This window comes from Helicoverpa zea, chromosome 31 (genome assembly GCF_022581195.2).
Source record: "Helicoverpa zea isolate HzStark_Cry1AcR chromosome 31, ilHelZeax1.1, whole genome shotgun sequence".
Classification (NCBI taxonomy): domain Eukaryota; kingdom Metazoa; phylum Arthropoda; class Insecta; order Lepidoptera; family Noctuidae; genus Helicoverpa; species Helicoverpa zea.
This window is the reverse complement of record NC_061482.1, coordinates 18,253,294-18,267,256: the sequence shown is the minus strand read 5'-3', so window position 1 is coordinate 18,267,256 and position 13,963 is coordinate 18,253,294. Positions and strand designations below refer to the sequence as shown.

Sequence of the window (13,963 nt, the reverse complement as noted above, 5' to 3'; positions counted from 1 at the left end):
AGCCAAAAATAGTAAATGATCACCAAAATTAAACCACCATTTTAAAGTAAAATGATAACCAAAGTTTTTACATTCTGCTATCCTATTTAAGCAAAATGAGTCCAAATAAATCATTGTTATCCCAAAAGTAGTAAATGATCACCAAAAGTAGTGAATGATCATCAAAATTATACCAGCGTTTTAATATAAAATGATAATCAAAGTTTTTACATCTTGCTATCCTGTTTAAGTAAACTGACTCCAAAAAAATAAGTTCGGCCTGATACAATAAATGTAATTACATTATGGGGACCCTTTTCCTGCACTAGGGTGGAAAATTGTCTATTGCATGCCTCTAAACAGTGCGATAAGAGTGTGTTTTCGAGGGAGTGTATTGAGAAACACATTCTTCTTCTTCTTTCTCCTGCCCTGTTCCCAATTTTACTTGGGGTCGGCGCAATATGTCATTTTCTTCCATTTTCCCCTGTCACTCGTCATACTGACACTCACGCATGCATTGCAAGCCGGACACATAACTTAATATGGCATCATAATACTTTATTTGATAATAAGCCTACATTTTATGGCAATCACAGTGACTTATTTAGGCAAAAATAATACATTAATTTGGTCGTCAAGAGTTGGTGATCATTTACTAAATTTGGTGGTCGAATACAATTTAAAGTGAAGTCGTGACTAAAATAGCTGGTACTATTACATTTTTAGACTTTATTTTTCTGGTGTTCAGTAGATTTTTCTGGTTGCAAAACTAAGGGTATCAAAGCATTTTATGGTGGTCATTATATTTGTTCCCAAAAAAAACCCAAGCCCGGCGCAAACGAAAAGTAACTCAAATTATAGGTAATAATAAGTAATGAAATACTGCATAGGAGGCATCATCGAAATCAATGGCTAAATGTAATATGTAATAAAATGATTTTTTAAAGGGGTAACATGAGCAGCTGGGGCTTATAGTTTAATTAAAGTGCTATCTGAAACAACAAACAAGTAATATGGCAAGTAATAAGCTTCTCCAAAAAGATAAATCAATACCGAAGTACAGGCTGCAGCGCCCACGTCATCGCGTCATGAGCGCTTTACATTACTTAGGGTGGGCTAGACATGAGGAACAGTTCGCGCATCCCGCAACATTTTTGGATCTCGTCGTGTGAGAAATAAAGAATCGATGACTTTTAAACGTTATTATTAAAATGAAAAGTACATTCATATCCTGTTTTAGTTCTATCATCCTATTATCTTGTAAAAGTAGGTAGAATAGTGGAGAAGTTGCTATAAACATGTCATTATGTACACTCTTAACCCACAACTGTATCTGTTTGCTGTTCCTTTTACTAATACATTATGTTACCTCTAAAATCTTGAGTAGCAATGTACCGCAGATGTTAAAATTCGAATAGCAATTTCACACATATAGCCACTGATTTCGATAATGCCCCCTATGTAATATTTAATTACTTATTTTTACCTATATTTTGAGTTACATTTCTTTTGCGCCGGGCCTGGGTTTTTTTCTCATACTTCATGAGCATTGTCCTTTCATTCATAAAATTGGATTACTTCGGAAATACCACAACATTACAATGACAAAAAAGCAGTGCATATTAGTTATTTCCCATCAACTGTAATTCCAATCGATTATTTACGTATTGTATGTCCTCCTCCTGAACTATGGCACAAATGCAAATCAACACCTTGTATGTATGAGGCTCGTCGATTCTTGGGTCACGGAAATCGATTTGTAGGTTTTCAGATTTTTTCACTAAGAAGCCGAGAGCTCAGATGAATTAGATGATTTTGTGCACAAAGCTAGTGTTTGCATATTTTAGAAATGATCATCTTTTATATTTTATATTGAACAAAACATAATCCAGGGGAATCCCCACATTAATTAAAACATTATCTTTCAACTAAATATATAGAAAACAATGGCTAATCTGCGATCGGGTGGTAATAACAAAAATCTAATAATAATGAGCCAATAAGGAAAAATCTGTCATAACCACATTAATGACGTCATGTATATCCAATTAGCTGGTACAATGATGATAAATACATACATAGTATGTAGCTAGGTATTGGTCTCCCAGGGGCTATATGCCACGTGAATGCGATTTGCCTAGTGTAACCTCAGCTATAACAAATTGTAGCTAATTTACCCGTGCCCCGAGAGAATCACTTGCACCAAAATCCGTTTAATATTTTTTGAGTGAAAGAGTAACAAACATCCATCTAGCGTATATTAACTTTAGGTACTTTTATAATATTATTTGTTATTGTGATGATCATTAACAGATGTTCTTTAGCATTCAGATACAATTTTTATGATTGATCAATTAGTTTCTTTTTTAAAATCTTTTAATACTTTATGCACCCGTAACCGGGTTGCCGGTACACTCCCACTCGGCAAAATACCTTTGTAATGTTTTTACAAGCATTTGCTTACTCTAAAGTTATGGTTATGTTTAGTTATAATAAGTTAGAGTAACACATAGCTTTATTTTAAATGAAATACCTACACAAAGTGACCGGCATAACTTTACAGTATTATTACAGAGTGTATGCACGATAAGAGTCGGTATTTAGCTGCAACTGAACTAGTTAACTGTAACTAACCCGTTTATTGTACTGCATACTGCAGTTGTATGCGGTGACCATGCTTTGGTTTTGTCCCACTATAATTTAACTAGGACATATTTTTGCGCACTCGGTAAAATGTATGATAGATAGTCCTATCACAATAAGGACATTGTTCCGGCTCCATACATGTTCTGCCTAAGAACCGTTCGAATGGAAAGTGACTTCTATAAACTCTTAAAATTATATGGAATCCTATGAAATAAGTTTTCACGAACGGACACTTCAGGAAACTAAAATAATTACGAAAAAAGTTAATATTTTGAGGTTATAAATAAAAAATAACCAAGCTTGCGTGAAATATCAGAGTAGTATTATCAAACTACACTATACAAAAAATCAACAATACTATGTACAGCTCTATATGTTCTCTTCTAGATCTAGGAAAAGACTACTCTACTAGATACTAGGAAAAGAGATAGTAAATAGTCAAGTTTAAGATAATTCTTTGACAATGATCATTTTATAAAGTTGCATTTTCTGTCTGTCCCTTTGAATGCTTTAGATCTTTAAAACTACGCAATGGATTTGGGTGCGATTTTTTTTAATAGATAGAGTAGGTCAAGAGGAAGGTTTACACCAAGGTTTTACATTGCCACCGTGCGAAGACGGGGCGTGTGACTAGTTTTCATAAATGCTTAGAATTTTTATGAAAAACAACTACCTAAACGCTTTTGCTTTCAACGTTACGTTTCTTAATATATAGTGAATCCACTTTGGATTTGTGATAAAACGCATAAGTTTCCAAAATGGAAGAGTTCCATTCACCACAATTCATAAAATATCGATATTATTACGATGGAGAATTATTTATTTAAATGATTGTTACTACTTTTATATTAGACAGTTACCTAGCTATCTACATGCCATAAGGCGGGAATCGAACCCGCGGTCTATTACCAAGAAGGCACAGACCATACTAAAAATGTCATTACCACACAAAATAATTTAACAGTTAAAGTAAGGTTTACCAATAACAATGAAAGAGGTTTTCGAGGATGTGCAATAAAAACAATATTTATATTCAATTAAAGGTTTTTAATCATCAATATTTCTCAATAATATATCTAAGAACTGAGCTTTGGTATCTCGCCCAGCTTAAATACCAGATAATAGTCATTATGTGGGCACAACAGCCCACTGTTCTACGCCCAACGATACAATTGCAACAGTATGCCTGATGGTAGGAGCTTCTTACAAAGTACACAATTGCGTCCAACAGTGCATTGCATCTTATTATGCTCGACTGCTTCAGACCAACACGTCGTACATATAAGGTCATGAGCTTCAACCTGTAATAATAAATACAAAAAATCATTAGTAAATATCAAGTAACTTGCAATTGTGGCAATTGATTTGAAAACCGAGAAATTGTGTGCTTATGAAAACATAAGTAGGTAGTAACATTCTTATCAAAATTAGAAAAACACTTTCGTAGACCACTTACCATACGGGGAACAGTCCATTGTTGTATGCAACGAAGTATATCTTCGTTTTCTAATACCAAAGAACCTCCAGCAGATCCACAATTTATACAATATACTATATTCTGCATCCATTGTTGTAATTATAATATAACTAAATTCGATCACAGACAGAGCAATATCCGAAAATGCTAGTAAAATCCAGTTCTTTACACAAAGCCGAGTCTACCAAGTACGCAATCTAATCGGAGTCCGTAATCAAGCCAACGTTGTTAGAATAAAACCATGAAACACATAGAAAATCACAAAAGAAACGATAGTCGCAAAGCAATCAAACCAATCAAACTGACTTCTAGCAAACTGACTGAAGTACACCAGTGTTGCCAATTACGAAAACTATAATCCTACTCGAATGCCAAGCTAGAAATTCGCGATTCGCTCAAAACCATCTTAAAACATTATACAGAATACTAGCTTTTTTCTAGCTAGTCAGTTTAGGTATTTAAATGAATAAAGTGTTACCAACTAATTTTAATAACCGACTTCGGAAAGTAGGTTCTCAATTCGATCCGTATTTACCGAAATCCCGAAAACTTCCGAAACTGGCAGCACTGGCTGACGGAAACATTTTATAAGGCATCAATAATTGTGACCCTACTTTTTATTTGGAATTTATTTATTTGAAGTGTCCGTGGAATACTAAAATATGTTTCAAACAATATAAAAATAAATAAAAATTATAGTATAATTTATATTCACATCGGTTCTTAGGCCAAAATTGAACAATGTCCTTTAACGAGGACATGTTTTAGAAATAGTAAAACTGTTTTAGATGATACTCGTTAAAAAGTTCATTAAAGTTTTAGCCATATGTTCAGCTGAGAGTTATAGTTCGGCCATTCAGAGAATGCGTTCCTGACACGTCGCGATTGAACTGACGACGTAACTTTGCAATGGCGTTGCAGTTACGATAAAAATATTTTTGCTGGTTGTTTACCGTTTTAACAATTGAGGAGCATTAAAACAACATTATTATATCAATAATCAATGAATGTAGTTACGTCGTCAGTTCAATCGCGACGTGTCAGGAACGCATTCTCTGAATGGCCGAACTATAGGAGTATAAATGTGGATGGATATATACTTAGTGAATGGGTGAAATAAACGATGGATGGATTGTGTGAAAGTCAACATGGCTAGAAAGAACGTTGCTTGTGAGATGACCGTGGATAAGAAGGGTCTGGAAGAAGAAAACATGCTGCGTCGAACGATAATAAAAAAGTAGAAAAGTCGTTAAATTATTGGCAGGAGGATGATGATAAGATGTATGCGTCTTACAGCTGCTTCAGCATGTAGGTAAAATCGGTTCAAAAGGTACATCTTTATGTTGACGTGTACCAAATAAAATTGGGACACGAATCGATCATGCTCTAAAATAATAAAATGTTTCATTATTCTGTTTATCTTGGAATAAACGTATCAATAACTAATTAAGCCGAGTGAATGATGCGGAAAAACGATATTCAGTAATAATTAATTAGTGCCGAAGCCAAACTTCCATGAATGCATGTAATTAGCATGATAATTGGCTTAGCCGGCAAGTGTGGTTGCGTCTTGTTAATTAATTACCCTATCTCTAGACGTTAGAGAGGTTAATCTTCTGAGACAGTTATTTCGTCGTTTTAGAAGGACGCACAGTCGCCGTATGAGCCTTAGCTAACCTCCGGACTATTTCATTTTGCCTTACAAAGTCTAAAATACTGTTTTTTTTTGTATAAAAATGCTTACTTATGATTAGACAGAGTTAGATAGAATAGCACTATGGTGTCTACTAGCAATTTTTATTTTTTCCCAATTTTCATACTTTCTGTGACGCGTCAATTATCAAAATCGACCCTCGCGTTTTGTATAAATAGTGACTATACCTAACTATATACAAAGCTATATATGTACATACAAGGGGTGATAAACCCTCTCCCTATTTAGAAATTCAATTTTATCTGTCTCCTATTTTTAATCAAAAACAAATTACGTTTGACCGAAAGGGGTGTACATCAAAAGCCTAAGTCCTCTAGCAAAAACAAATTATTGCGAAGTAAGGGGTCGAAAGCCCCAAAAATGTATGTAGGTAGGTCTGCAACATTCATCATTCCTCATACATAGTTGTTGAGGAATTTGCACAACTGTACTAGTGCATGCCGCGGTTCTTGCCTAGTTTGAGCCCGTCCCTGCTGAGATTTTGGACTATGACTGAATTCAGTTATGTTTTAGTTGTCATTTTAGTAAATTTACTGTTATGGCAGTGGTGTAATTTTTCTATGTTTATAAAATCTAATACAGCTTGTTCTTCTCACATCGTGAAATAAAAAACCTAGTCTACTTGACTAGAAACACATTTCCTCTTATTCAAAAGCGTAGCTATAATGGTGCCAAACAGTAGTTTTGAAAAAATCGGTTTATTACCTTGGCCACTAAAGCCATAGGTACAGATAGACAGGCATAATTACTTTCGCATTTATTTTGTTAAGTCAAACATACAATTAAGATATTTATTTGTGAATCAGCTAAGGACAGATGTTAAGTTAATAAAGAGTCGTAAGTAAGGATTCTCTCAATATTACGTAACTAAACATCTAAAAATAGCCTAACGTAGTGGAAATACATCGTAGTAGGTATTATATTAACATGAATATCGTCAGGGCCGGTCGTCCGTTAACCCTGCAGCTCATTGATATGGCAGATCAATAGCTTGCAACGCTGTGATGCAATCTCCTATCTAGGTGCATAGCGGTTTATGATTTTATCTGGGATTTTGTTCCTTGTAAAATTTTGTTTACATACGTTTTTTTTTTTTAAATATATGACAATTAGTTAATACGGTTTTTACAGTATTTTTGCGTTGATATCGGGAACTCTTGGATTAGGGAAAAAATATTTCAGTGTTAGATATCTGATTTATTGAGAACTGCTATAGACTTTTTATCCAGTTGCACGGAGTAGTCGCGGTTGAAACCGCTGGTGAAAGTTAGTTGAACGCTAAAATTCCCTCGCAATATTGTGCTCTTTTTCATTTTACCTTTTTAACCGTCAGGATGAGTTTTGTATGACAAAAAATACACGTAGCCTGTACCTACAGTTGATGCTAAAGTTTGCTAAAGTAAAGCAAACAAACACAACAGTTACACAACAGATATACGTACTCTAGATAAGCGCTCTAACTCTGACGTCACGTTACCAACTCGTGTTGAAGTACGAAACTTTAGCAAACTCCCGTGTTCGTGTCGCACGAAAAACTTCGCACTGAATTTTGCATAAGGCTTCGTGTATACTGAAGGTGTTGAGCCAAAGAATCGAGTACTTAAGAAGAGAATACGTTACAAGTACTTAATGTTCATTCTATGCCCACCAATTTTAGTTTAAACAGGACAACTAATTAATAAAAAAATGGAACTCGTCAGTGACTTCACAAATCATGCTTTTGATAACTTTAAGAGTTTTATGGTTCAACCGTTACTATTTTTAGTTTTTTTCTCATCACTTAATCTTCCTCACTCAGTCAGCCATTTTATGCCTCGCATTAACACAACATATTTTATTCACACATTTTGCCGACTGCAAAACAGTAAATAAGAGAACCAACTACATCGTTCATCGGCCACAACCGTTGCAGTAAGCCTAAAATCCCGAACCGTACGTTTTCCACAAAACCGATTACAAACACTCAGAATATCTGTTACTATTCCGTAGTTCTAATCTTGCCACAAAATCCTTTGATGGTTGAATAGTGTTCACTTGTATGTGTATTGGACAATGGTGCTACAATTTTCCACAGTGTAAACTCAGCTTTGGTTCCCCTGAATAAAGTATGAGTGACTTGTCATTCAATAATGCACGGCTGACTTGCAGGTAAAGTTTGAGTTAGCAAAGTTTGATTTACGGGTAATTTCGATGATTGGCTTATCTTGTCTTTTAAGTACTTTTACAAAGTTTTTTGTGGAGAATTGTAGAACACAATAATCTTTTTTATAGTGGAGTATTTTTACGAAGGATTTCCATGAAAGCATGGGTCTCTTAAATAGTAGGAACCAACTGCCACGGTTGCAATAGTAACAATTGAAAATCAACTTATTTTGATACAATCATCTGCCTAGACTTTTTCTTTTACGACTGTTCGTCGAGAAATTATCATGTGTGACATAATACATTTATTATGTCTCATCTTTCGTCATTAATTGATTAAGTAATCTATGAGATTGTTTATTTATATATCAGTGTTACCTAAACAATTGAATCTACCTCTAGTTTGAAATACCTAGTTCGAGAAAGGTCGTTAGAAAATTCATAACTTTCTATCCTTTAATACATCGTATATGAGTAGATGCTTCATTTTCAAGCACTCATTCATACAGGATTAAAATGTAGCCTAAAGATTCAAAAATAACGTGACTCCCGTGATTCCTATTAAAATTAGTTTATCAGATCTAGAGATTACTTCCTAAAACCTCACAAATACATCTAGTATAGACAGCACTCACGAATAAATGAAAATCGTTTTCCAATTGAAATTGTTAGTCGAAACTACATGAAAAACAGACTACATTCTCAGCTCAAAAGGATGTAAGCTGTATCGAAAATTAACACCGTCTGCGTTTCATCCGGCAGAAGTTATCTCCCTTTGACGCATTCTATTGGAAATGTGGAAGATTCCTATTGATATGAAACGCTCTGAAAATTCTGTACCTCTATGTGGAAATACATTGAATAAATACCGACTTCAGCTCACTTGCAACGAGAGGTTGGCGTGTAAAAATGCAAAATAAATATTATTTATATGTCTCATTTTCTGAAAGTTGGGTTTTATTGACTGTAGGTAGGGTGTAGACTCGAAAAGGAGGTTTGTTCAAAACTACCCAGCACCCGCCTGTGATTTTGCTCGCTTCCCGGAGGAACTACTTCCTACACCCGGTTTCAAATAGTCTGTATACTATTCCGACAATTTCTGCCAAGTTTCATCATTTGTTCAGATCTTTTTAAGTGAAAGTAACAAACATTTACATCTACATATTCAAACTTTAACGTTTGTAACAACAATTCAATGTTGTTATTTACGATTTAATGCTTATACTTACCCACAGACTAAACAACCCGTAGAATGGACATTCCATAAAGTGAAATTCCAATTCAAATTAAAATACCTGTACACACAGCAAGGATCAAACTATGCCAGTCAGTCCAATGGGTAGGAAATATGCGGCACGGTGAACAGAACCGGATCCGTGCCGTATCCGGCGTCACGGTCCCGTCTGCGTATGTGAACTCCGTATTATTTCCTATTGGCTTGCTTACAAATATTATCATTAATATTTTCTTCTAATAGGAAATTATTTGCCGTTGTTTTTTTTACGGATCAGTTGCTGTTATGACTGGACTGTTTCGTGGAAAATAGTGGACATGATATTAATTATTTTCGCTTGTTATTGAAGTATGTTTTTTCTTCCTGTAGACATAACATAAGAATATCTGAAGGTGTAATATTATTCCAATAGAATATAATGTCTCTCTTTGGTATTATTAGCTCTGGTTTTGGGAAAGGGCAAAAATACCAACCAATTTTGTAAATATGTAAGATTTTGTGTTACTATTAAGGGAAGTCACGAACATTTATGCGCTTGCACGGCGATTTTAAACATACAGTTTTATAGTTATATTCAAAATCCTTATTTCCGTTTTTCTTTGGTTTCAGGTAAGCTTACCAATAAAGTAATGCCATTGATAAATACAAGAAGAAACTGGAACAATGCCTAAGAATTGCATCACAAATGGTATGTAGATTATCATAGTTAAAACGTTGTTTTAAACTCAAACTTTCACACCGTTGTAAAATTTACGAAAATAATGTACAAACCCCAGAATCTAAACTTACTTTACTAAAAAATATGCGATATTTTATTTAAAAAGATAAACTTCATATTCCTAGTTTGCAAGGTGTGCTCTGTAACGAGTTTACCTGTCAATATTGTCACGCGTCAAAACTTTTCGCGCCATTAAGGCTGTCAGAAGTGTCAGTGTCATCTCGCTTCAAGATGGCGCCGCGTTGCTTGAAAAACGTGATGAAGTGAACGTTGTCACTCAGTTTTGTATTGCAATTTGTTTTTTGAGATGCCACTTAAAAATAGTACTTCTTTACCATCAAAATATATCCTATATTTTCATGATACAGAAGTACTATTTTCAGACTTTAATATGCCATATCACCGAATTTATACATTGAATATGTCATTAATAAGAGCTAAGTTTATGAATCAACTATTAAAACTCAATTGTGAATGTGAGAGTTTTCTGTGCAAACATTCTATCTCTAAATATGAAATATCTATCTAAATATGAAAGCTGCAGTTAAATTCGTAAATAACATTTGTATTTATATACTTTGTCGTCGGCATATAAAATAGACTCTATTGAAACCATCTGAACCGGCAGGGTAAACGTCAAAAATACCCTGGTATCTAAATTTAGCAACAGACCGACAACTGAAAAGGGCCGTAAATCTCACCCCGTTTACTGAACCCGATACACTTTCCTACCTACACGCTTACACAAGCGTGCTATTTACTCATTACACCCTAGTTTTCTAACCTAGGGCTAAAAAGGGTTACCGCGGCCCTGGTATATAAAGGGCTTAAGAGGGAACATGGTGGGTTTTAGTCAGTAAAGTCTGACACTCCCTCACAGCGGGAGGGGTCAGTTGATGATTTCCCATCAAAGGGCTAAAAAGGGTATTAAGTTTGACGTGTCTATCTATGCATATATCTGTGGCCTCGTATAACCTAAGCGGATGATGCAAGGATTATATTTTTTATTTTTTTTACTCTTGTTGTCGTGTCGAGAATTCCTATAAACTTTTAATCTAATATCGTCGTTCAATAACTCAGTCATACACTTCCTTCCTTTTACTGCACTCGTAAAACGTAGAATGCAATATTTTTCATGATCTGAATAGTAATAGATTTGTACTCAAGAAAAATGATCGTGTTTCTTATTGTTTTATTTTGTGAGTTGATTTTTGGTGTTTTTAGAAGATATACGTGTGCTAATATTCAAATAAAAAATGTGCTATAATCCTCAGATAATACAAAAGCATCAACTGTGATTTCTTCTTCAATTCATAACTTTCGTAATTACTTATATCTTGGATTCTAAACCTTAAAGGAATCGTTCATAAATAATCCTACTTCGATATACATAGCTATATCTACTTATTGCATGACTCATGAACGTAGTGTCAAAGCGCATGCAGTCACGTGCGCTAAAACCGCATAATACAGGGTGCTGCATTTAACGCATGTCGGTTGAATCGCTCTGCTGCTGCCATACAATGCCCAGAAAAAAAATAACATCACAATTATATGTATGATGTTTATCGCTAAGCTTAGAAACTATTGCAATGGGAAAAAACAGTGTTAGATAGATAGTCCATTTATCAAAGAAGGCTACTTTTTGTTACCGTGAAACTACCAGCAGAATCTAGTTCATTTCGAAATAGCAGAAATGAGTAACTTAAATACCTATAAAGTCTAGACTTATTCCAACTATTGTTACCAGTAAAGCAGTCAATAGCACTTGGATTACTTGAACGAGTACTGAGAAATCCTGCAGTCTGTGTTTACAATCTTATTTCATATCGATATTGGTTTTCCTTTCACAATGTTATTGCTTTTCATCTGTCATTTACTGAACATTTTACTAGTGAAAAATATTATTTCAACTGTGATCATTATTCCGTTATGATGATGATTATTTCAATCATTAATCCGTTATGTATTAAATTAATCACGCCATATTTAATATTGTTCTCTCTGACTGCTAGGTTGTCAAATAACAATTTGCAATCGAATAATTTGTAGCGCTATATATAAGTCTAATGTTAATTTTCAATACAGATACAATGTGCGGTGAAGCTAGAAGTGATTCAGACTCCACCTATTACATCATATCAAATGAAACGCAAGATGAAATAAATCTAGAAAATGCAACAGAACTTATACCAAACATAGCTCAAAGCAACGATACTATACTCTTTGACACGTTTGTAAACGTTTTAATAGAAGTATCAACTGAACAACTGAGATACGTTAAGTTTAATATTATGAATAATTATGATTTGAGTCCACCTGATGTAGCAGATATAAAAAAAGCTTTCATTAACATCGAGGAAAGGTATACGGAGATGGTCAACAATAAATTGAAGACGTTGCTAGGAGCAAAACCTATCAATGTCACAGATCATTTCATGCTTGATTTTATGGATGTCTCTAATTATATTCTAGAAAAAGTATTAAGGCATCACGTGAAAAATGTGAAGGGAAAAATGCTGGAGCATACGAAATGGTACAGACAGACATTGAAAGAGAAGATATTAAGACAACAGATGAAGATTTCTTTTAATTACATAGAAAACAATATATGCGATACTCTACAGATTTGTAGAGACAGATTTTATTATAGTGACTATCTTACAGATTGGTTAAGGACGATCATGAATTTATCGTCACGGGACTTGAAGCGATTCTTCGTCCCGGTAACAGAGATTTTAGAAACGCACAAATATTTTATAAAGACTAACGTAAAGTTTCGACAAACTGTTAAATATATAATCAACGCCGAAGCCATCGTTAAAAGGGATACCTTGGACTTCGTCGATGAAATTTTGGTGAATCCTGACAAAATTTTGAAATTAGCTCCGGACACTTTGAAACCCAGTATTACACTTTTGCGAAAACTATTTAACCTTATCGATGGAGTTTACGATGTGAATGACCAAAATATAGAAAATCTAGAAAACGTAACCGAGATGCTAAGAGATTGGATCGAAGGCAAAACTTTTGATATTCATAAAGTGTTGAACACAATTGTAGAAAACATGAAAATCAACGTAAAAATATGGCCGCTGGACATTCAGAATAAAATATACTATGTATGGTCCGAGATTATAGCGTTGTAAATAAATATTTAATGTAGGTTTTTTTATGTGACTTGTGCAATTTGTTTTATTTTACAATTCAATGTTGTATGTACTTTCAATTACTTTCCTGCGCAAGTTTCAAACTGTATATAGTTCCCCGCAGTATTTTCTGCTAGCTAATCGTAAGTACTTAAGGCTGAAGATAGAAAGGCTTTACCGTCTTGGTATAACAAGGCACTTAGGCTTTTACTGTCGTAAGCTCTCCGGATTATCAGGCCAGTTAATTACTTGACCGATCAGGATAGAACCTTTATTCCAGTCATTCGGGACAAAGGTTCAATCTCCATCTTGAAGTTGGAATATAATGTTGTTATTTAAGGTGAAGACTACGCTTTGAATAAGAGCATAATTAATGAGGCAATCACCACGGATTTTGATGAAGTATTATGCTTATGAATAACCTGAATCAGCCTTGTAGATGAAGGCAAGGGATACATATATATTTTACCAATAACAAAACTCACTATGCAACATTTTGTAAGCGTTGGGTAGAAACCTCGTGAAAACACACTCTTCGCTACATCATCAGGTTAAGACGCCATTCGTGATTTTCATGCATTTTTTTAGAGTCCCTGAGTCTAGATGAAGTGGTTCAAGTACCTAAAGATGACTAATTAACAACACAAAGTAAATACAATCCTGTAATGAAACACAAACTTAATCCCTAGTAAAGGTATCGTTAACTAACACTAGTCCATCATAAAGTGAATCACTATAGCTACACTAAACGTACTACATCTAGATATGTTCGGAAACGCTCTGAGTCATCTCGCCGTTACCTACTTTATGAATGGAGTAACGTGGTATCACACAAGAGAGCGATTATCGCTTTTATTCTTAAGTGTTTCATATACTGGTTTAAGTGATGATTTTGTAGTGAAAA

The 13,963-nt window shown here is 34.4% G+C and overlaps 2 protein-coding genes across 3 annotated transcripts in view; both read left to right on the top strand.

The window, feature by feature from the left end:
* LOC124644908 (Krueppel-like factor luna) overlaps positions 1-13,963 on the top strand; it is a 137,241-nt gene that overhangs the window by 59,141 nt on the left and 64,137 nt on the right. The window lies entirely within an intron of this gene.
* On the top strand, positions 11,082-13,059 carry LOC124644906. Its single transcript, XM_047184580.1, has 2 exons — positions 11,082-11,109; positions 11,999-13,059. The coding sequence occupies exons 1-2, from the start codon at positions 11,082-11,084 to the stop codon at positions 13,057-13,059; spliced, it is 1,089 nt and encodes a 362-aa protein (XP_047040536.1).